Consider the following 25,234-nt stretch of genomic DNA (forward strand, 5'->3'; position numbering starts at 1 on the left):
CCGATCGGACTGTCAACCACACGCGCACGCACACTCGTACCCGATCCTGGCGGTCCTGGCTCAGCTACCCACACCACACCGGCACACATACACCGCACATACGCCTAGGATGCCTCGTGCGGTTTATACCACCGATTCGACCGATCAGGACGCGCTGTCGATCCGTGACTGCTCGCTTCGTTCCAGGAAGCTTGCGATCGAGTGCGCCCACTACACTAGCTCTACTGACGGGTGTGTGTGTGTGTGTCGATTTGGTTTTTTTATTCTTTCTTCACTATTCCTGGTTCTCTGTTCGTCCTTCGACTTTGAGCCCTCCTGCCTGACGGTGTGTATGTGGGGGTCTGATTGGGTCACTTTCTTGGCCGAGCCGCATCAACCGGACTGCTGCGATACGGCTGACACGATGGTGCTACGGCTGCTGCCAGTTCTCGGCTGCTGTGAGATGGCGCGGCGAGAGCAAAGGGTTTGCGTGCGCAATCAATCGATAACATCACTCATGCGTACTGCGAGGTCACCGAGAGGCACAGAGACGACAACAATTCTGCCCAACCGACCGATTTCGCTCGTGAGCGGTCTCTCTATTTCTCTCTCTCTCTCTCTCTCTCTCTCTCTCTCTCTCTCTCTGTGTGTGTCTCTACTCGATAAATACACACACACACACAATGCGAAAAGCTACTACGTACACACTATCGCTCTCTTGATCTCTTTCCCTATATTACTTCTTGACCGTTTTTGGGAGGGCGAAAGGCGAATCTAGCGAGGTTTCGCTGGCAGCAGAGTCACTACCAGCAGCGTCTCTCACTCAGGATGTCTCTCGGTGTCATATCCCTTCATGCTCAGCCCTCCGAAACCCATCCTAAACTGCTTACAACGTCCTTTGCCGCGTGTGATGAGGCAAACCTCGGTCATCTCGATGCTCAACGTCCGGTCATCCGTCACACCGAAACGGAATGTACCTGAGCTACGGAAACCAGGCGACTAAAAGGTGTTGAGGCCTATGGAGCCCTCACCAACACATATGGCTCAAGGATGACGAAAAAAGAACCCACCCGATCGGAACGCCACCCCACGATCGGAAGACGTGGAAGATGATGTTTGCATTACGCACGAGTGCACGCACTAATTGCCTGACCGAGTCAGCTCCCTTTTCAAAGGTCCTCCTTGATTGATTCCCCTCATGCCAACCAGGGACATTAAGATCCGAGATCGAACTCGCCTAATCACGCGTCCTTTCAAACCATTCATCCTCACCGGAAGAATGGAAGAAAAACAAATGCACACACGCACGCACACCTGTGCCTCGGACAGGAACACCTTCCTCTCCATCTGCATTTGCCCTAGCGGGAGCGAGGGTCCTTCGTTTCCTTTCGCTAACCCCGAAAGGAAGCTGTCTCCTCTCGAAACGTCACTTTGGCATTGTTGCGGACGTGTGCGTGCGAATGTGCATGTACGTGTGTGCGGTGGTACGTGGGCCTCTATTGTGCAGTGGGTGTAGATGGGGCCGAGAGCGACGAGAGCTTTCGCGTGAAAGTGGTCACCAAACCGCTTGGTATTGGTTGTGTCCTTGCTTGCGTTAGTGGTCGTACCCACAACGACCACTGATACTGCCCCGCTGACGACGACGGCAATGACGATGATGACGATGATGGTGTTAGGTGATAAAGAGCATAAAGATTATGATGATGGGCCGATGATGGGAATGGTGATGACAGCACCAAGCATGCCAGGTCCGGCTGGCCTGTCTGTCGGAGGTCCTGGCTGCGTATACCCAGCCGAACCACCTTGCTTTTCCACGCCGAGTTTTCCAATTTTCTCGAGCACGATTGGGGGACCCTTTTCTGCACCAAAAAAAGCACACACACACGCGCGCGCACACACATACTTTTCACACTACTATGCGAAACACACATACACGCTCACGCACACATACACTCAGGTCGGCGATGGTGACCGTGTCCCCGGATGCGCTCGAACGAAGGTGACTGGCGAGGACCTTGTGCGGATCCTTGTGGGAGATCCCGGGAGGCTCCGTTCCTGACCTCCCACTTTGCCCACTCCCACACCGCTACTCGTTTCCGCCCTCACCTCCGCAGTAACCCGGAACGGATCGATTCCTCACGTAGGTCCGCGAAGATATTGCCCAACATCGTCCCTCTGCGGGAGCTCTAGATGATGGTGACTGGTTTCGCTGGGCACACGGACAGTCCGCCCACGGGCACACGTACGGAGTGAACTCACACGCGCACACCAACAACTACACATACACACACACACGCGCGCGCGTGCTCGCGGACGCACTCACATCTTATCCAAGCGAACGGGCGCAGTCACACGGGAGTCGCAGCTCGCGAAAAAAACGGAAAACTCCGAAACGGAAAAATTCACGGCCGCTTCACAACGCACCGCAGGACACAACGCGATGCGAAATGGCCACACTGCCAGGCTACCTGCTGACCCCGACGCTCACTCGAACTGGCCAAACTGGCCAAACTGGTTCCGCGGGAGACTTTTCCAATTTCGCTCGGCTGCCTGCTGGCTAGCTGGCTGGCTGGCTGGCTGCTGCTGCTGCTGCTGCTGCTGCTGCTGCTGCTGCTGCTGGTGCTCGTGCTGCTCCAGCGGAAAACCCACACTGCGCGCTCACGTCTACACGCGCCGGCGCGCCTGTGTGAGTGCGTGGAAATGGTCTCTCGCATCCGCTCTCGGTGCTCTCGTCCGCGTTGGCAGGTTGGGGCTTTTGAGGACGATGGGAGCTCGGTTGGTGTAGAGGAATTTTCAATTTTCCCTAGCCGTGTGAGCTTCGGCACTGGTCGCAGGAGCTTGGTTCTGGGTTCTCTCCTGTCGCAGGACCCATGTTTCGCTCCGTATCGCCGTCGTTGGAATGAAACTTCACGCATACAGGTACGCACGAGTTTCCGTCAACGGATTGTCACAGTTGGGAAGATGAGCAAACCGTTGGAGGGCAATAGTTGTGGCTAATGTTGCCTTCAACTTACTTTCAATCACGGTACGCATTAATTTTAGTTTGCTGGAGTTTTGGGCAACTCGAATGCATCTCAACTACCTACTAACTAACTGAATAGACGGGGTTTTTCTTAGAAATAATAGTCATCTTAAACATGACATTTCTAGCGCTACCTGGTGGAGTGTAGTCGAACAAGCTCATTTGATCGATTGTTGGCTTCATTTTCCAAGCAGTTGTCTCTATCATGGTGGGTTGGTTTTTCATGATGGTCATAATTTCAAATAACCAATTTCTTATTGTTTTCAGATCTACTTTCAATGAGTGATTGTCATTCTCTCAGCTAGATTGCGGTCATAATAGGTTATTTGTGAAAGCGAATGTTCAGATTCTTCCACACTAGGTCACGGTCTGGGACGACCATCACACCCGGTGCCGATCGCAAACGGCAGCCTGCTATGTCGAAATAAAACTAACGATTATGGTTTCCTCATTAGAACGATCACGAATAGCCACAGCCGCTCAAACAAAGTCCCCAGACGCCTCGTTACAGCACACAAATTGCACATCACGCAGACATTCACCTCCCAGTTCTGCCTGCTCATAACGATCCGATTTCACTCCATGCCAACAATATGGAGCGATTGGCAATAATGAACTGTTGATGTTGTACACAGAGTATAAAAATCCCATCGAAACACGTTTGCACTTGCTCGAGCACCGATTTTCGGAACGTTTGGCACAAACAACTCCTCAGGCCACCTGCTGGCTCACACCCGGCTCGGCGAAGTGTGCTCTACGAGACGCGAAATTTGCCTCAGTCAACGTAGCAGACTACGTGAGCTGCCCGATGCTGGTCCGTTCCGGTACTGATCGAGCTGTGCAATCGATCGCGTCTGAGGGTGAAGCACGAGAATCGTGGATTCGATGCGGATGTGGAAAATTTTTCTTGGAAAATCGAATTCGACCGGTGAGAGAGCTTTTGTGCGAAAAAGCTCTGTTTTTCGGATACTTGCACGCTACATATTGCGTGCAAGAAAAGCAAACTATGCATTGTATGAAGAGTCATCTTGTACGCAATGTAACAGTGCAAGCTTATTTCATGCAACACAAAAGGAAACGTTTTGTACTGCTTATTCGTGTTATAAAAATACATATGACGAATTTAATTTGTTTCATCAAAGTAAACGATTTACTTTCCGCTCTTGGGATTATGACACATCGTACACGTTTAATTTGATCCAAACAAATGCTTACGAGTATCTAAGCCTGACCGGTTTGAATTAGATAATCAATTGAAAGAGCAGTTTATTCTTCGAAGTCATCAAAAGAAAAAGAATACTAATTTCTTATTGTTTGCCCTCGTTTGCTGGCGACTCCTGTTCTCCCGATTTTCAAGGGCATTAGTTCTGCAAATTCTAACAAATCGGTACGATTCACTTCGTCATTCAACATGAAAATTTATAAAACACCTTGAAACCCCCCCCCCCCCAGACAGTTCCTCGGTAGAATGCTAACCTAATTATCATACGATCGCGCAGATGCAGCGCAATTTTCGGTGACCTCTACGGCAAACATAGCGAGAGCGGTTGCCAATATTCCTGCCAGGTCCGGTCCCGCAGGTCGTTCTAGCAGAGCCAGCCCGAGTAACCTGTTTGGCACGTTCTTCGCTTTCGCTCGGCGGGGAGTTTGTTTGTTAGCACGTCTGGGCTGCGCTGGTGATTCTCGATCGCGTCGTGGGGTAAGACGCTTTGAAGCTTTAGCATGCATGCTTTTAGCGTCCAGTATACAATGGTGCAGCTATTTGGGGTGGCGTTTTCACCGAGCATTGTCGCTGTGCTCGGTACAAATAACCCCCAGTAAACGCCAGTTGCGGGCATGGTTTTATTCGAACTATTTCTACTCGTGCTGTCCTTGAGGTTGCCGCAACAAATGTCCTCCGATCGCGATATGCTCTAATCCCTCCCAACGGCATGGGACGCGCATCTTCTGAACGTTTGATGATCGCGTCTTTCTCGCTCTCTTCTTGGCTGAGCTCTGGCAGGCACTCACCGCGATCGAGTAACTCACCGAGTCGCGCTGTTGTCTTTTTCACACAATTAACGCCGGTTAGTCGGATCTCTCCACAGTGGTTTTAATTAATTGCACAGTCGTTTTATGTATATCAAAATTCAAGCCAGATTTCCTAAGGTTTCAAATGGATAGAACAGTCTTTATCCCAAAGCTTTCAACATTTGAATACAAGTACAATTTTGAGTTATTTCATACAATAACTTGAATGGTAATAGGAATAATATGTTTTATTAATCGGTTGCAAAAATCAATAAAAGGTGTTGTATACTTATGAAGCATGTCCTGATAAAAGTTCTGAAGGACATGTCATTCTCTTTAAAAATCCAAATTAACTATTTAAGCCCGAAATATTTTAAATTGATTTGTTCTTCAAAAATTGAAAATTTTTAAAAAATACATGGCCAAAACGCCATTATTAAAGAACCGTCTCACCATGTTAGCCTGTGCCTCTTGCACACTGTGCAGACGGTGCTTATCGCTTGCGCACCAATCGCAATGTCCGTCATGTGAAAGAGACGGCAAATAAGGTGAGTGCCTTCGGGGGCCTCCCGTGAGTGAACCGGCCGGTGTTGCGGCCCTTGGAGGTTTGCGAGCCGAATCGATCGCGTTTGTTGGTAAAGTTCCTTTGAGCAAGTCGGTGTCTCTCGGGGCAGAAGGCAAGTTGTTCAGTGGTGGCGCTTAAAATTCCTGTAACGCAAGGTGTCCGCAGGGTTTTCGAGGATTACCTGGCAGTGAACCGTTGTACACGTTGCTGTTGTGGATCAAGGATCGAACAGGCAGTGAAAGTGGTGGCTGTGGTGACGCTTGATCCTTGACGATCCTTGGCGAGGATCGATTCATGTACGTGTGACTTGTGCATTCATGACAGGGATGTGTCAGTGTGTGGATGTCCGTGCGTGCATGCGTGAATCATAAGGATAGGCACGGTGTGATCGTGAGGATTTGATCGTGAAGTGATCGTCCTCGATATACTACCTCCAAGAAAACACAAATTAAAACCCGTTCGCTTAAAAGGGCAGCCACCTTTAGCCCATTGTAGCTTCATTTTAGCTCAGTTTCACGGTGTCAATCGGTGGCCGATTTTCTCGGCCAAGCAAACGGATAAACCGTCGCAACTTTCCTCACGTTACGTCACGTGTTCGCTCCGCCCGACCGTTCCTTCGTCGATTTCGGTAGAATTTTCGGTGAATCTAAAAATAAAAATCAGCAAACATTTTTGTTCATCCCGCCCGTTTACTTGCTTGTTGCGCCGATACGGGGTAGTTTCGGCGGGTTTTGTGGTCCATGTGTGTGCTTGCGTGTATGTGTGTGCTCCCATTTCCTCTTTCCCCGCTTGAGAGCAGCTCCTTTTTCCTCGTATCGGTCGGAAAATCGCGCTTTCCCTGACCTCGCACTCACGCAGCCCACTCGTGTGCCGTTCTTCCGGTTCCGCCGCCAGATCAGGACCATCAACACGACCAAATCGGGTGGTGTGGCTGTGTTCGGTTTCACTTAACATCTCGCATCCGTTTGCGCTTCGCCAAGTGCCGGATAGGTTTGTTCTCGAAGCATTTCCATTTCGGCCATGTCGCTACATTCTGCTCTCATTTGAGCACGGAAAACTGACCATCAGCTTTGCCCGCGGAAAAGGTGTACGGTGGCATTTTCCTAGAACCTTCTAAAAAGTATTGTCAATGTCCCAAGGAACCTTTTTGTGAGTTCGTTCCTCCTACCAGCACATTAACCAACCGTGAGGTTCTTCTACTTCGACAGGTTAGGCATAAAAGTGTGAGAGCTAGCCAAAAGGTGTTAGAGCAAGATATCAGTGTTTTTTTTATGCAATCCACCCGCAACCGGTGCCGAAGTTTGTGAAAGTGTTTTGCGTAGCCAACAGCAGAACAACAGTGTGATCGACGTGTACGTGTGAAGGCATCCCACATCCCGATCGCCTTATTCTCTTCAAGTTCCAGGACGCTTGGGCAGCCACCGATCGTCGCTGCGAAGGATCGAGCACTCCACACTCGAAAGGTAAGCAAGCAACACGTCTTCTTGACGAGAAATCCACTGCAAACTAAGCTCAATCGACGACAACCGGAAGGAGGGGACGAGAAAGGGGACAAGGATATCGGAACGGAAGAGGGGGCAGACAAAAAAAACACGAGAGTACAAGACCGTTTCGAGGGCGACCGAAACAACACGTCCTACACGAGGAGGAACTAAAAATACGACTCTCAAACCAGCGCGCGTTCCACCGACGGTGGGGTGTGGGTATTTTTTTTTTTTTGCACGCGAAATCCGTTTTATCGGTAGCGGGATGGAAGAGGCGAAAAACCACCCCCCCCCCCACACACACACACGCACTCACACCCATGCACACGAACGCGCCAGAATGGTGTCCAACTGGTGGTGTTCAGATGGAGGATCTTCTCGCCGTTGAATGCGCGTTCCATTCTCGTTGTAAAACGGGCGAAAAAAAAATTGAAACGCTTCTTCGCGCCTTCTTCGCAGGTACGTTCGAATTGTGCGTCCTGCGCCTTCGGAACTCCGGGAGTTGAATAAACTTCCTAACCGGACCGGGTTAACACTTGCCTTGGGAAGTGCGATGCAGCTTGCACCGCGTTGATCCGCTTACAGAGGTTCGCGACCGATACCGCTAAGGGCTCGCGGGTTCGAAGTCCTCTGCGTGTGTGTGTGTGTGTGTTTTGTTTTTGTGCCAACAGTTTTTTTCCTACTGGCCGCGCTCCGGGACGCCAAAATTATGGTCGCGATCGGTCGATCGGTTCTTCTGCGCGTGACATATGCAAAGCACCGCTCGTTGACTCGATTTAAATTGCTGCTCATCGGGATTAAAGGAAAATCAAAAAAACGAAAACACTCGCACAAGGGGTGGTAATAAGAGGCCAACGAGCTGCGGGTGTCTGCAATTTCGTTGACCCTTACCCTGTGGGGAGCTTGCTCAGGGGATGAGGCTCGAGCGGGAGCGAGTTTAAATGCGAACGAATTAATCCCTCCAAACGCATTTGCGCACGCGTTCGCGCTTAGTCGCGAAGGACTTTGCTTGCGTGCCGCTTGAGAGCAACAAAGAGAGAAAGAGAGAGAGAGCAAGAGAATGCGAGTGAGAAAAGAGACACACACACACACACACCTGGGAGGCTGTGCGCCGGGAACCAGTTTAATGAGTTGCTGCCCCCGTGAAGAAGCGATCCAGAACGAGGAGCTTCAAGCGAAGCCGTTAAGAAATTAATATAAACGCTCGAACGGTAGAAACCCACGGGGAAGGGAGGGCTTTCTGGGTGGGAAAGAGGAAAACAGCGGATGTTCTTATCGAGCGAAGGAGGAAAGAAAAAAAGCTCCGTCAGAAAAAACGAGAGAAAATTCGCCATGTGCATTCGAGAGATGGGCTGAGACCGAGGTGGAATGAAAAGCGAAAACAACCGCGCTTTTCCGCCCGTCGAAGGAAAAACTTGTTCTCTAAGGTGCGGTCTACTTTTCGCCCTATCTCTTACCTCTCCTTCACTCACCACACGTGAGAGAAAATAGAATTCCCCCATCCACGGACTGTGGCTCGAAAGTGAAGCGTATATTTAGCGGATTTGGCGGTTAGTGGTTGCTGCGTGCGAGCTCGTACGCGAGCATAATTCGCGCGGCACATACACACTCGTACACACACACGCACACACGCGTGATACGGGTTTTTGCTCCACACTGCAGAGGTGCGAAACCGCGGGCTGTTGGTGGGTTTTTTTCTTCTTCTTTCTTTATACCCAGCCACCATTACACTCGGCTTCGTCCTCGAGGTCCTCCGAAAGGGTGGTGGAAGTGGGACGCAGCTGTTCAAACACCCACGCAACCGAACTGATCGTTCATTATCCGACCACCTAGAGTGGGGGGTTGTTCCCAGTGGCACCAGGTGTTGGAGGGAGGGATCGTTGGGAGAGAGAGAGAGTAAAAAAAAAATGGTGAGCCACAATGGCGGGCGCTTTTTCGTGTTCTTAAACTGTTCTTAATTTGCCTCACCGGAGTGACGATGGCTTCCGTTCTGTGGCTATCGTGGGATGGAATGTTTACAGTGCATCAGCAACACCTTCAAGCGAGAAGTCGACCAACGTTTGGCAGATGTTTGGGGCATTCCTGTAGTTTTTTCCTGGATCGTACTTTCATTGTACGCAAACAATTGGAAAGGCTGTTGGTGTTTATCCTTTTCAAGGCGTGAGGTTAATTCCTTGTGTGGTGAAGTTTAACAATAAAATCACCATAAGATTATTACCAAAGAAATGTTTAGTGTTGTAAAATAAATTGAATTTCATGCATAACAATGTATACACAACACTTTGGGGCATAAAAAAAGCTTAAGCTTAACAGCATTACTGACCACACATAGCCAAGAGCTCTTGAATATTTTACTACATTGGGTGGATTTGAATAAAAAAGCTTCTCAAACCTCAAATATCTGTCCACCTACGTGCAGTTCTTAAGGCAACGCCCATAACGAGCTCCCGCTGGGCCTTTTATCATCACTTCACGCGCGCATACTAAGCCTTTTCAATGGCCACAATTACGTACCGCGAGTGATGATGGAATTTCGTGCTTCGTCTTCAAAATAACACCTCGCGCTGTGGGTAAACACATTTCTCGCCATCAAAATGCCGTTTTCTACGATTGAATAATGGCAAACAGCAACCTGGGTCTCCCCAGCACCACCAGCGATGACTCACGCGTGATGTTAGAAAAGGACCCCAAGCTCAAGTGGAACATATGTTACACACCGCATTGCGGCTTCAGACCCACGGGCAGATCAATCAGCGATCGTGGCAGCAAAAATATAGATATTTTTCAAACTCACCTTCCGCTTCGCTTCCACTACATCGGCGAGATCGCATCTCGACCCAACCAAAGCCGGTTTGCGCCCATGTGAAGGTCGCGAGCAAGCATTCCTGCCTCCGGTTCGCCGGTTGGGAGGAATTTCAAGTTTAAGCAAATGATCCCCGCTCCTTCCGGTTTCGGTGTCGGTTTCACAAGCGCCTGGGGGTGGAATTGAAACTACGAGCTGCAAACCGCTCGCAAGGGGGACTACTTATAAATTGGCTCGATTTTTGGGCCTGCGGCAGCATCACTTTATCACTGCCGAGCCGCGGAACACGCCGTGCTACACTTGAGGTGAATTATTTCGAGCTGTGGCCCTCAAGAATGCACCCATTCTGTACGAAACCCTTCCCGAAGGTCTCGGTGAACTTATTGCGGTGAAGTTGGTCACGTAAAAATAGGATTTCATCTTGATCCCATTTCGAAGGGTTTTTTTTTCGTGTCTGGCGCTTTTTTGGTCGATTTGTCAGGTTCCGAAACAGCTTAACGCGATCGGACGCAACCTCGAGCAAAGCGTTGTTGTGTAAAACATGCTCTACATCCTAACGGGCGTGTCACTTTGCTTGATATAGCACCTCAACGTGGTAGAAGTTAATCGAATCAAACGCAAACGCTCAGTGAAAGAAAAATTATCATTTACGCGTCCCATAATTCCGCTCACTCTGGCAGCGTGTGTCAACGACTCGTGTGGTGCAGCTAATTTGCGGACCAAACGCTCCTCCGGACGTTTGTCATCGCAAACCACCAACGCGATCAGCCAAAAACACCTTGGCATACCACAGTCACAGTCTCATCCTGACCTACAAAAGAAGCAAAAGAACTCGGCACATTCTAACGGCTCCCATTCGTCATGCGCGCGACCGACTCCCGTGGCCAGGCCGTTTTCCCGCTCGAACGCCATCGTTGCGCCATCGGCTTTTCTCAATGGCATCCGGCGGCGCCCGGTTTGGGAGCCGGAGCGTCGGGTGGCCATCGCGAAACATAACCCTAACCTATTTCGAGCGGAACGATTTTGTAATCGGCGGCTCGCGCGCGCTGAAGGTAAGCATTATTTATAATTTTGCGCCCTCACGGTCCTGGTGCTGGCCCACGCATGGGGTTTAAAAATATGCTCTCGCACACACACACACACACACGCCCAAATGCTCTTCCAATGGAGCTTTTTTTTTCCTTGATTGCCGCTGTTAAGGACGACCCTTCGGTGATGATGGAAAAGGACGGTGAGGATGACACTTCACTCCTGCCTGGGGTCTGTGGGAGGAATTGGCAGGATTACAACGCTCCTTGTCGTTGCCTCTCCACCACCGAATTAGTCAGCGCGCGTGTGTGTGTGTGTTTCTTTTTCATTATTTTCGCCAAACCCGAACACGTTCGCGATCGAGTTTTTCACGGGTGCGTCAGAATGCTTCGGATGGGCTATTTTTAGCAACCGGCATGCGGTAACACAATAAATCGCAACAACACCACCAACACGACCATCGTCGGACTTTGTGTGTGTGTGTGTGTGTTTTTTTTGCTCAATCCTCTTTTGAGGTCTCCATCGCGCCCCGTCGTCCTTACGATTTTGCGCATCGTCACCACAAGCGTCTCGACGGCATATCGAACCCCGTGGTGATTTGCTTTTGGGAGCCTTTTTTTTTTGTGGTCCACCATCTGCTTCCTTCGATTGGCCTTCGGTCGGTGATTCGCGACGTTTGCAAAACCCAGCGCGAAGTTTTATGTTGTTTTTATTCCGTTCCTGAATTCGGCAAGAAAAAGGCACACGAACGGACAACATTTTTATCGCTCCGACAGCCAATAAATATTTTTTGCTACAATGGATTAATAAATGCCCGGTTAACGTGTGCGCTGAAAGCGATGGTTCGTACAAAAAAAATACGCCCGCCATCGGCCGTGAATAGGAATTGCGTGTCAGACATTCCTTACCGGTCTGATTTCGAAACAAACGCAACAAACCAGCCAGGACTGAAACGCGTCCCAAACAGGTCGTGCGCAATCTATTCAGGTGTAAAACTGGCCAAGCCCGCGACGTGACGGAGCGAACCTGCGGTGATAAGATAAGCCACAAACTGGGATATTGACCACGCCGCTGTGGCCGAGAAGGGCTTCGATAGCCCACTGCCAGGGTAAACACATTTCTCCCTGATGATATTTGTCTATGGCATTGTGAGCCCAGCTGGCCGGTTGGTGGAGAGTTTGTTATCGCTGTTAGAATGGGCTTAGAAGCTTGGTGACCGTTCTACATTTCGCTGATAGTCGGTGCCACTTAGTGTATTGCTGGAAACCAACACCGAGTGGAATGTTTTCAGTGATGCTTCGTGCTTTGACCAACATGAACTTGACATACATCATAAGCAATATCTTTTTATTACGGTTTTAAAGCACGACTTCTTTAATATTTTTCTCGAAACTGACCCTTCCAATGATGCCAATATTTAATTAGTTTAAACCAATATTGAGTATGGTGATAACTGTCGTTAAAGCTTGGCACTGTGTCATCCGATCCTGCATTTCCATGACAGTGTTTCTTATAATTACTTTTTACTGCTTGAAGAGATAATCATTTGCCTGCATGTTGGAAAAACTCTATAATGTATGATGGTTCAAAAAAGTAAACCTCCAGCTTGATTGAAAATTTTTTTACAATCTGTTGTACTCACGATACAGTCGAACCCATTCGTGGCTTTGCAACATTATCTCGAATGTCACCCCTAATCGAATGGCGGTTTTTACAAAACAGCCAGTCGTCATCGTTGTTCCAAAGCAGTAACAGCCCTTGATAAAGCGCCAGTTTTGAACTGATGTCGTGAATCACCACCAGACACAAAGAAAATTGAAATGAGAGAAAGAGAAAGAACATAATGCGAAAGCACTTAATCATCCGGCAAAGCCATCAGTGGGCAATTGTATTGGGATATTTTAGGTTTTAACTGATGCAATTAAGCATTAAATCACCACTCAGGGGGTTTATTTTTATGTTTCGAAACGAATTGAGCATCTTTTCTCTCGCTTCTCTTTATTTGCAGCATTTCCCTGTATCTACACAAATCGTAAGGTAAGTGTTGTAAAGTGGAAGACGAAATCGCAAGAGTTGTACTGCTTGAGAGGGAGCTCACATGATCACAGGACATGATGCGTCCGTTCGTTTCTCCAATCAGCATGTTAATTTAATTTGACATTCTGCTCGATTCCGTGTAACAGTGGCAATGATTGAACCTGATCTCTCCTCTAAACCGACGCTCGGAGTACAAGCTCAATCGAGGCCGGAAACTAAGCGTCACTCAACTGCTGCCGGCTTCGATTTGGCGAATGCAATTAATTTTAGGTCGGAAAAGCATACCATTAATTCCACTTCTGGACCATCGCTTGCTCGAATTGACGACGAAGGGCAGAACCTCCGGCTCGAGTCTAAACATTAACAGTTTAACTGAAGCAACTGGGAAACTGGGTCAGCTCAAGGGACCTGTTGAGTAAACGGCGTATCTCCACATTCATGCCTGCTGCTCGCAATCGACACATGATTTCATTCGGAAATCGACCCCTTTCAGAAGCGAAGAGAGCAAGGGAAACAGATAGAAGAAAGAAAGAGAATAAACACGACCACCTTTTTTCCCGGCGTCACGAAAATCGAGCCGTTCTGGTTTCCTCGCGCGCCCTCTGGACGGAAGCGCGGCTTACGCAAGAATCCTTCTCCATTCTTCGTGCCGTTTTGCGTCACGCCTGACGCAAGTCTGGCTAAGGCAAGGCCAAAAGGAAACGGACACACGTCTTCAAGACCCCAAGAACGTCTCCTTCCCCCAGCGGATGGATTGCGTTTGACGCGAGACGAGCCACTCGAGAAGATTGATGCGCACCGATCGAGATGGCGCGTCTGCGAAAACCCGTTCTCGTGATGGCCAAACTGGCGGGCTTCACTTTCTCTTTCTTTATTTTTATGTGTGCCTTTTTTCCTGCACTCTCCCGGATGGGCTTTCACTTGCGCGATCTCGAGAGAAGGTTCTCGTTCATTTCACGTCCGTTGCCCTTGAACCGATCGTCTGCCGTTTGACTCCGGGACGCGATCACTCATCGCCATCTCGCAGTTGCTTTGTCTGCAGAATGCATCATTATCCTCCGAGTCAGGTCATTTAACGGCGACAATCGTTTGTCATCGATCGCCTCGGCTAGGTGCACCGAAAATAGATATTTCCGATAGCAAAATAACTCCCGCCGGCTTACATAACGCCCTGGCGGGTTGGAAAAACAAATGCCCGCCTTTTCCGAGCTCCTACCATCGTCAATTGACCGTGGCACTAGTTGGTCGCGGTTCGAGCTGCACCAACCGATGAAAGGGCTGTTTAGTCGAGTTGAACGGGAAAACGATCCATCCGTTGGGGTCGCCCGCCCGTTCTGATGCAATCGGCTCTCGTGTGCGCACGCGCGGCCGTATATGTGAGTGTGTTTGCATGGAAAGCATGTTAACTTCCCATGGGGGGAAAGGATTAGCGAACCAAAACCACCGCGCACCCGTGGACGGTTGCGAAGGGTATAATTAGAACGCGGACTTCGACGCAGCCGGTGCGCTTTTGGCAGTTAGAGGGAAATTTTCTTCGTGCCACCGGGCTTGGGGATGTTTTTCTTGCGAGTGGCCTGGGTGGGACTGAGGTACTTCGAATTTTGAACCAGATGTGACCGTCGATTGTTGTTTTCCTAATCCTATCGACTGGTGAGTTGGATCGGTTTCAAAGAAAAAGTTTCAAATACAACAGACGGAGCTTCTTTGTCGTTGGGAAAAATCGTTGGGTCATGTTAGTAGTATTTGTTTCTTAAGAAAACCTAAAATTTTGCTCAAATTGTAAGCACCTTTTAGAAGAGAGTTTTAAATGGTTTTTTTTTTCTTCGTACAAACATTTCTGGTTTCATTATCACGAGTTTAAGCGACTTGAGTTGCTGAACGATACAAAGCTGAAATGAAACAAAGCTGTAACATTTAACTTATCGTGCTCATTGGGATGTATTTTGAGGTTTTCCAATCCTCTTTCACCCCTTTCACTCGTGAGCTCATGGTCGATTTCTCGACAGTTTATGTTCCGGGCTGTTTTCTTTTCTTTTCTAAATCATCTCGAAAACATTCGAACGAACCCCGAACGTCATTATTTACAACTCGAAATTATTTCCACAACCCCGCTGGTGGGCTACGAGCGTACGTGGGCCGAACGTGGTCGTTGTTGCTTCAGTTGTTCGTTCCGGTCTTCTTGCTTCGTCCAGACCGCCCAGATCCGGTCGGTTAATGGGAGTGCAGAAACTGCATTTACGAGCATTTATTTGCTCTACCTTTGCACGCGCACGTAGGGCCACCGCGGGAATGCATCGAGGCAGCAAGAGCGATGTGGAAAAAAAGGTCACATTCCTCCGCATTGTTCCAAGCCCACCAGGATGCGACCGATCGACCAAATTCGTTTCCCTTTCGGAGTCCACGAAATGTATGCGCAGTCATTTTGGCTGCCCACGAGCACGCAGGGTTTCATGAGCCCAACGTCACGAAGCGCGCGCGATCGATTCTCTCAAGGCTCTGGACTCCAACATCCGCGAAAGCACTCTCGTTCGGTTTGATGACCTTAAAATTCGCCAGTCGATCGCGCAAAGGAACGCTCACGGACTCCAGAGAAAAGAGCATTCAGGTATCCTTTTTCCGAAAATGGACCAACAGATCTGGCCTGCCGGACGTGCGATCGATGGGTTGCGGAATCAAGCCGACCCTAATTTAATTCCCACCGTCTGCATGGACGATAATTATGTGAAACAAAGCGTGTTAATACGTGCCTCCGAAAGGGCAGTTTCACCCGAGCAGGACAAGCGAGCGACGTGACCGGATCAATACGGCCGATCTTGGAAGCTGAAGCTGAGCCTTCGAGCCGTTTTATGCTAATGTGCTGGCACCGATGAAAGCTCCCGCGGGGCTTGGGCGTGAGGATTTGCGTGCGAAAAAGGGCAAAGAAACTAAAAGGAATCGCTTCAAAAAAAAAACATCCACAAGGGATGCAATTAAACCGAAGGACGGATGATTTACAACCCGGATGAAACCGAAGCCCATCCCGGTCGAAGCTGCGAGGAGCAAAAGCAAACCTGCACGCAATCGTCTTACTCCCGTGGTGGTGAAAATTTCTCTTTTCATTGCAACGGGCTTCAGAGAGGACGGTGCATGAATCACCGACGATGTTTATGCTGCAATTGTGCGGGCTTGCGTGTTGATTAAACTTGGGGTTCTTGGGGTGAACTAAGGGCCACAGCGAATGGAATTGATTCGGGTCTCATTTTGAACGCAATCCAACTTTCCCGGCCATCAACGCAACACGATCATGGAACGTTCGAACTGACTTTGCACATGCTGTTTGAGGACATTTTTGTTGGTGAAACAGATTGTGCAGGTTATTTTTACATCCCACGTACTCATACTCATTGTTTGCTCGCAAATATACCGATCTTAATTGCACTAACAAAACTCCTGTGTGTTGGAAGGGATGAATAATCAATTAAATTCGCTGCCAAGGCCAATCGAATGACTGCTTGTTAAATGCACAAATAGTTGTTGATAAAAATAAATAAAACAACAAGTGGTCTTCGCGTATGAATCATACCTTCGAGGAAACCATCGCACTTTCTTATATCTTATGTGCCCGAAGTGTTCGTCATCCAAAATCACGTCTCATTGAGCATCGGGGCACCGTTTAACCCGCGTTTGGTGCAGTACTGCAATTGGACCGGTCACCTCTCATTACCCAATGTGGGGTCCAATTACGCCTCACCCTATTCCAACCCCATCACAAACGTGACGACGCTTCAAGTATCCAATTTGCAGTTCCCATCCAACCGGCAGCCGACGATTTGCCTGAACACCATTGCACCAAACATGATTGACTGCCGTTTGTGATGATGACGCTGAGGAGTTTTTCTTTTCACTCCGGAACGTTTCCACTACCTCTTGCAACCGGAGACCTTTCGGTGGAGATGGCCCAGCCATAACCTTTGCGTTTTCTAGCCGGGACGGAGGTTGATTTCGCCAAGCGGCATTAAATACGCGGACCCACACACTCGAAGGACGGCTTCTGGGTGGCGCGAGATCTCAAGCTCAGCCAGTGCGCGAGTGCGAGCATTTTAAAAATAGGTCGCTCCGACCGGATCGCAACGCGAACCATGGGAAAGTGTTTGCGCTGGGCCCGGGATTACATAGTAGCGATCGTGGGTCCCCCGGTTTCGACTGCAGGTGGCCCTTTTTGAATGCACGCGGGAAAAGAGAAGTGAGAGCAGGGAAGGAGACAAAAAAATAAACAAGCCGAAAGGCTGGCGTAGGTTCAAGTGACAGGCGAATGTGAAATTCAATGTCAATGTTAGGCACCGGCGAAGAAAGGCCCAACGCTTGGTCCAATGCGCACATACGAGTTGCAGTGGTTTCACCTGGGTCATTAAATAATTATGTTTGACAGGTGGAGAGATAGACTTCCCCCGGGCGTGGTGGTGTGGAAATGGGGTTGCAAAAATCACCCCCACTCTCTCTCTCTCTATCTCTAAAAAGATGGTTTTCAACCAACGACGAATGAAGGAAAACACGAGAACTTAAATTTTATTCAACACACTCAAGCACTGGCAGCAGTTTGTTGTGTATTTTTTAGGTGCGAAATAAATCCTCGATAAAGCCCTATTTTTCTTGCAAAAGCAGAGAGCAGAGATGTCAAAAAAAGAAATCAACACGATCACATCACGCCATTGAATGGAGTCCATTCATACGGGCTCCGGGTGTCGGAGAATTCTTCTGCTCTGATTTATCACGCAACCATGCACGCACTCGCAATCCAGCTTGTTTAAAGAATGGAAAATAAAAAAACGATTGGTGCCACCAATCCATGGGACGTTAGTTTTCGTTTCGTTTCCCTCTCAATGTCCCACAGCAGCGTAAACACGCCGATCGAAGAAAAACGTCGGATGTTGGTTTCGTGACGGCAAGTGATCGCTTGCCACGGTCTCCGGACTTGGGCACAGAATTAATGCAGCTGCCCAGCGGCTTGGCGCAGGATGCACCGGTTCGAAATAAATCAGTCTACTAGAACGGCTCCACGGGTTCTCCCATTACGTCCGGTAAGCCGCCCCGGGTGCATTTCTTAATGAATCATCAACCGTTTCGCCGAGCCGGGCACATTTGCTTCGAAACCGGCGCACGTTCGTTGCAGCACAAATCTGCCAGCCATTGGTGGTGGGCGCGTTAAATCGAGCGGTACTTGTGTTGGTTTTTCATTTCGGGGGCAAGGGTGGCCCCATTCACCGTGGTTTAATAAATTTGAAACCTTAATGAAGACTATTCAAGTCCGCTTATGGGGGAAGATCACGTTACGCGGGCCCTTCGCGTCCTAATTGTTTATGAGAGCTGGTCTATGCGAGTGGCGTAAAGATGGGGCTTGAAAACGGCACAACAATTGTGTTTATTTAGATAGTATGGGAAATTGGATCATTTTGATCACTTCCAAGCTACTGAGGCGTTTTGTTGCACATTAATTGGATGCAACATGCAGAGAGATGATTTTAAGGAAATATACTCTTAAAGCGGAATTGAGACAAATTGATTACAATTTAATTTTTTTGAGTTTGTAGTTAGTTGTCTCTTTGAAGGATATCCAAAATGTTATTTTTAGTTTCTTGTTCCGGAAGATCCTTGGAACATACAATATCTATCTAATGGCGTTGTTCAATTCGATAGACATGTTTTTCCTTCAACAATACCCTATCACCCGAACAATTAGATTTGAAATACAAATTCCTCATACTACTCGTTCCACAAGCGAATGCGGATGCATTTTTCCCTTCCATTCTGGAACCACTCGATTGCACGCGATTGTGCACCATGACGTGAAAGCAAGTCCATATTTTTAAACCAACCAACGGTTCACAGCACCAGCAACCTCCACAAGCGCGTATAAATTAAAAAAAAAAGCTGCACCATCAGCACTTCACCGATCGCTGCACCGCACTAAATCATCACCTTCACGACCGTTGAAGCACTACGAGTGGCAGCTAAATGGACGCTTGTTAACGGGCGTCCACCCGAAGCCGAGCCAAAGTGTCAACGGAATCGTCACCACGGACACCTTGAGCTGTTTTGCCGGAACCAGCCACCACCCAGGAAGCCGCGACCTAGCCTGGGTTCAGTGCACTCGGGCCCGGACCGAGTCCTCCGTCCACGTAATCTATGAGAAATCTCACGATCCAGGCGCATTAAGAGACGGTACCTTCCCACCTTCCGGCGGTGCTTCTTTTTCCGGAGAACTGGGACTAGAATGCTGCACGGGCGCTGACTTGACGCTTAACGAACCGGTACGGTGGCCCCGGAGCGTGCTGTGGCTCGATAAATGATGTTAATTTCTTCCCCGGAACATGGATTTCATCTGCAAAACCGCTCGGGTTGCAAGCGCGTCACGGGATCCCGGGCCGGGAACAATTCTTAAATACTGGGAAATAATTGTTTCACATCCTGCGTTTGTTCGGCCTGTCCTCTGGCATGAAGGCACCGGGTTTAATCGGTCCGTTCGATCGCAATGGCATCTTCTCCCCTGGTTCTGGGTTTTTTTGTACGTTCATTTGTTCCGAGAGGGCTGGAGGGCTCGTTAGTAATACGATCACTTTCGTTGCCGCGCGATGCGAAGAGCAAGGGAAGCGTAACGGATGGAAAAGAACAGCTAGAAATGAGTTGAAGGTGTTTTGTTTGGGGCAAGGAGTTGTTGGGACTTTTAATTCAACTCACTGACTAAAACGGCCGATAAAGTTGAGCACAAATGATGCAGCATTTTACAAATAGTCTTATTTGTTTGACGTCAAAATTGCAAGTTCTGAAGCTCGGTTGCTCAAGACCGTTGCTTTTATGCAAACAGTTAATTCAATCTCGATCGAAAACGAGCTTTTACTTAACGTAAAATTTACTAAAAGCAATTGCTGGTTGTGGAAAGCTGCCTATTATTCACTTAACGTTCCACAAAACGGAACAGCTCCACTTGTTTCGCTAGTTTTAACCGGAGCTAGATGCTGGAAAAACTCTTGTCTGTCGGCTGGTAATTATTCCTACGCCCATCGGCTGTCGGAAAAACCCATCCGCATTGAAGAGATGCCACTCGCGTCGTGGCAGAATAAACGCCTTCCACCCTGGAAAACGAGCGAAAGCACACGCGGGAAACGGCTGTCGATTTGTAGTTTGCGATTTGTGGCACGCAAGCAGGCGAAACTCCTCGAACGTGCCAAGCGCTCCATTTTCGTGGTGTCGTTGAGCGACGTGATGCCATTGCGGCGTGAAAGAACAACGTTACGAGACCTCCAGAGCCTCTCTGTGCCAACCGCTGGGTTTGCAGTTTGGGGGTAGTTATTTGTTTCGTACTCCCTTTTTTTTCTTAGCCCTTTTATTTGCTTCACTTTCGGGCGACACAGCCAACGGCACGAAGAAAACTGCACGCGATCCACTTGGGCGCAGAAAATACCGGTTGGTTTCCATTTTCAACTCCCAGAGCTTCCTGCTGGCGGGCTTGTAAGCATGTTTTTCCTCTCAAATGGTCACGGTAACTCGTTCTACTCGAATCGAATAGCTGCAACACCTTTGGTCGTTCTTCGGACGGGCGAGTGATAATGTCAAGGCTCCATAAGAGGAAAAAGGCTCATTTGCCTGTTTTTTTGTTCACTCTCGCCCCAACTCGAAATTCAGCATGAAAATGGCCCGCGAAACATTTTAACCGTTGACTCACACTGTGGGCGGGTTTCGTCATCAACTCCTTCCGGACGTGTCGGTGTACACAACGATTGCTCGGTTTTCGTCCCGTGTTTGTCTTGTTCCCATGTCACCCCATCGGTACCACTCTCACCCGAAACCGTGCGTCTCGCTGAAAACGGGCGCGAAAAGAATGCCGAGCGGGCGAAAATATTTGCAGCGACCCCGCGTGGGGCTAAAAAATGAAACGGAAAGGAAAACAACGCGCGAGAGCGTAGTTAGTGCACGCTAAATGACACTGCTTCGCTCCGGTCTATGATGTCACGCGGTTCCAGGGGTTGGACCGAAGGCCGCACCGGGAAAAGGGAGAAAAAAAAGCTTACTGCAAATGAAATATGATTACGATCTGCGCGTCCGATCGGTGTCGTGAGACCAGCCCGCGCTGGCGGAAAAAGCGCGAGGCGAGTTAATTTATCAGCGAAATGGAAAGTGTTTAAAGGGCTGCCGTGGAACGCGAGAGCGAGACACAGTTTTTGCGAGACGAGCACCATGTGAGGCAATTTCGAACGGGCTGATAAATCGATCAAACCTCAACAATGCGCCCTCGTCGAGGTTGCGTGTCCTTCGACGTTAATTTTCGCACCGGGGAAATCTTTATGACACTCTTAGCCGTGCGCCGAGAGAGAGAAAGTACTTCAATGAGGGAAAACTGGGCTACTTTATTAAAGCGAATGCCATTTTTGCGTTGTAGTTGGTGCTTTGAGAGCGTGCTTTTTTTCCGGTAAATAAGTGGAAAGAGTACTTATGAAGCTTTCAACGAGGAAGAGCTTCAAAAATATGATTTATAGCAAAATCACACCTCGTACGTCATCAATCAATGGAACGATAAAGGGTAGCTTTCAAACACCGTTCAATCTAACACGTGAAAAGCCCTCTAAGTTGAAGTGTTTCCTTTCTTTGTAGCCACCAAACGCTCAGTCCATTGGCACGTTCTAACACCACGCAGTCCTCTTTATTCAAGGTGAACTGATTGACCATTGGACACAAAGCATTCGCATCCTTCATTATCGAGCCCTTCGCGCGCGCAATCACACGTCTAACGCTCGACAAACTTGACAAACTTTCCACCTAGAACCACCGCCCGCTGAGGGACGCCATTGAAACTCTCCATTAATCACGCCATCGTGCGATGACGTGCCGTTCGAGGGCCTCATCTTGATGTGACATGAAAGAGCCAGCAAACCAGCCGGCGGGATGAAATTTGCATACAGCTTGCGCATCTCACGGGGCGAGCTACAATTTACCCATTACTCTCTGTCATAGGCCGCTCGGTTGAAACGGGGCAATCATTTTCACAGCTAGCACGAGGGAAAGTGTTCAACACGACTCCTCCCGGACGTGAAACTCATCACCATCGAGAGGTCGGATGCTGTAGTTTACCCAGTGGGCTGGGAAGACGAGATCAAAAGTTGTTGAAGGCATTTAGAAACCGTTTTGTTAATTAATTTCAGTTTTTAATGCCATCTCCGAGCGATCACGATCATACGGGCACCGGTTTGGGTGATTCCTTCAGATGGACGTCCGATTTTCTCCCCGACGTACCTGATCCGTACGAGACTCCGGTATGTGGGCGAATAATTGCACCATCCAATCCACCGTCGTCTCGATGGCCGCTTGAACACGCTTACTTTCGTTGAACGGCCGTTCGACCATTCCACTCACGACAATGGCCTCATCAGCGTGTCCTGACCCCGGCAACCTTCTCCCGATGTGCAGGAACCCGCTGCAGGCGAGTGCAGTTTTGTCACGAACGCATCGCACCCTAGCAGTGGCGGCTCGGATCAAAAGCCTTAGCTCGCCGGGAGGTGCAACTTGGCGAGAGCAAGCAGCCAGCCAAGACAGCGTGCCGATGCACTTGGGTGATCGGTGCAGCGAAAAAGACGTACCAATCAGATCGGTGTCAACGATGAAGCGTCCAGGAGCCGGGACACGAACGAGAACGTGTACATGAACGTAGACGAAAGCCCCGACAGCGACCGCAGCCTGATTAAAGCACAAATTGAGCGGCAAATCAATACAAATAATAACTCCACCGCAAGTGGACACACATCGCCGGTGACCTCGGTGGGACCCGCGGGAAAAGCACGATCAGTTTCCGGGGCGATCGATTGACTTTCCGGAAAGCGAATACCCGTGCCCAAGGCGATCTCGTGACGGCGGCACAAAACGATCACTCAATAATGCAATGCGTCTTCTTTTGCCTCTTTCCAGACATGGCCAATCTGATGACAGTGCGTCTCCAGCGTGGTGAGGGCCAGGCCTGGGGCTTCCGGCTGCAGGGTGGCAAGGACTTCTCCGCACCCCTAGTGCTACAGAGAGTAAGTATTTCGGGCTTAGCGTTTTGTTTGAAAAAGGGCAAAAACATGAAAAAAACGATAACGGCACACGCAAGGTTGGACGCGAGATTAATGGTAATATAAAACCATCACGAATACGCTTGTTACATCAACTTGTTACGCCACAGCTCCCGGCTTTCACCTCTCGGAGGCACCAAAGGCCCCGAACAACCTGGTGGTCCATCTAATCTGACATCGCCCACCGTCGATCGTGCGATTACGCTAAGTGCATCGGTGCATTTAAATGCACTCGGTTGCGGTACGACCAATTATACTATTTTATCACGGCTCAACAATGTGGCAATATTTCAATAAATTACCCTAAAACGCGCTCGTTTGGCGCACCTCTTTGAGCCGGGCGTCGCTCAGACCGGCTCGACTGGCTCCAGTCACCTCGAGGTACTCCTGCTCGAATTTCATCACTCGCCTTCGGCTGGATGGGGTAACTAACTCCTCACGCTAGTGCAGCTCGCGCACTCGAGGGCCACCACCGTCACCTTTAACGGGGAGTTTGATCCGAGCGGGAAATTAATTATCGGCGGTGATAAATGCCACCGAATCGTGAAGGAAGGTGTGAGTAGAAATTAAACTCCCAACCCCCAAAAGGGTGGAGTGCCACTCCTTGGGCGTCAAATGTCGCGAGTCTAATTCGATCGATCCGCGAGCCCGACTGGAAAGCCACGGGGTGAGATATATGATCATTACAGAATTTACGAGATCACCGAGCGCACTCCCCGTCGTTCCGAAATGGCACATAAATTGTGTGGCTTATGTGTGGCGACTGTCGCGGAAATTAGATCGTGGCTTTAATGCGCAAAATTATGTTCTACCCTGAACGCAGGGAGGGCTTTGCAATCGCGTAACGAATCACGAAGAACATCGTCTCGCCCGAGGGCTTGGAGAACGCTGTCGTCGGTCGATTTATTTGTGTGCTTAATTATGATTGATTCAACCGAGAAGCAGATCCTTGGATTGGAAAGCCATTGGGCGGTTGCAACGCGCGCTGGCACAAAAATCAAACCCTCTGCGATGGAAGTGCTAATGGGGTGAAGTAATGTATGCAAATCTTGCTCACACGAACGGGGCTTATGCGTCACGGAGCTCTGAGGAACCGTACGGGTTTCGTTTTTTTGATGACAAATTCGTTCGTCAAACTGAAACCGTCCTGGGGATGGATGTTGCGCAGGAACCGATCGACTGAGTCACGTTGCGGCAAGTGATCAACCAATCGGCGGACCAAACAATGACAAAGCCGATGAATAATGAACCACACCGACCAGATGACGATCTGTTGAGCTTCGACGAAAGCGTAAGTCGATTGTGCGATTTCCGGCAGTTGCACGGGGAGGTCCAATGCGCTTAAGGGATTACTTATGGCTGGAGCGCTTTGGAGGGTCCATTACGTCACAAGACACCTCCAGGTTCCAGAGGCTTCCACTAAGACGGCACAAGCGGCTTCATCAATTGAGCCGGTGATGGGTCAGAAGTCGTGATGGCATAATCGAATTTACAAATGCAAGCATTAGAAATGGATAAGGCATTTACTACATTTTTGTAGCTAACGAAAGCCAGCATCGAACCAGTGTCCTAGTGAACTGCTTTTCGTCAGAAACTGATTTTTTTTCATTCCTCCAGCACTAGCTTACGATTTGGTTGAAGCGAGGCATCGGAGATCATCCAATATCAGTTGACATAACCGGTTTCTGCTGCCTTGAATCTTTTAAACAAAGATGTATCACAACAATAAAGCAACCAATCGCACAAAGACCTACACGCACGCTTGCTAACCGAACCTTGAGCAGTGTTGATTCAAGCTTGTGGTTTCAGAATCGAAAGTAAATCTATTTGCTTCATCAAACAAGCACGTGTTAACAACGCAGGAACAGACTTTCAAACATCGAGCCATTAAAGAAGCGTTGTAAACAGAAATCATAGCTGGTTGACTCGAAGCGATACAAAATAAGCATGAAGAAATTGCTAGATTAAAATTTCGCTCGTTCGCCATTACTTCCCATCACGAATCGAGCGGGTTCATAAATAATACAGCTTCGTTCAGCAGAGTACAGACCTTGCACATGATCTTCTCTTTCACCTTCCTTAACGATGGACCGATAGGGAAGGATCGTACGATCCATCCCACCGGTTCGTGTCGCACCGTGGATACGCATTTGTAACAATAAACCCATAAAATGCCCATAAAGCGCGGTTATCAATAAAACAATCAGCGATCGTGCGCCTCAGGGGCTC

At 49.0% G+C, this 25,234-nt stretch overlaps 1 protein-coding gene across 2 annotated transcripts in view; it reads left to right on the forward strand.

The window, feature by feature from the left end:
• Positions 1 to 6,790: 6,790 nt before the first annotated feature.
• Positions 6,791 to 25,234, forward strand: part of LOC128726681 (PDZ and LIM domain protein Zasp) — a 39,397-nt gene continuing 20,953 nt past the window's right edge. For both annotated transcript variants that reach the window (XM_053820501.1, XM_053820502.1), the window contains exons 1-3: positions 6,791 to 7,039; positions 12,901 to 12,929; positions 22,863 to 22,969. In XM_053820501.1, coding sequence (XP_053676476.1) covers positions 22,865 to 22,969 — 105 coding nt within the window. In that variant the 5' untranslated portion in view covers positions 6,791 to 7,039; positions 12,901 to 12,929; positions 22,863 to 22,864. The remainder of the gene's footprint in view (positions 7,040 to 12,900; positions 12,930 to 22,862; positions 22,970 to 25,234) is intronic.

This window comes from Anopheles nili, chromosome 3 (genome assembly GCF_943737925.1).
Source record: "Anopheles nili chromosome 3, idAnoNiliSN_F5_01, whole genome shotgun sequence".
NCBI classification, from domain to species: domain Eukaryota; kingdom Metazoa; phylum Arthropoda; class Insecta; order Diptera; family Culicidae; genus Anopheles; species Anopheles nili.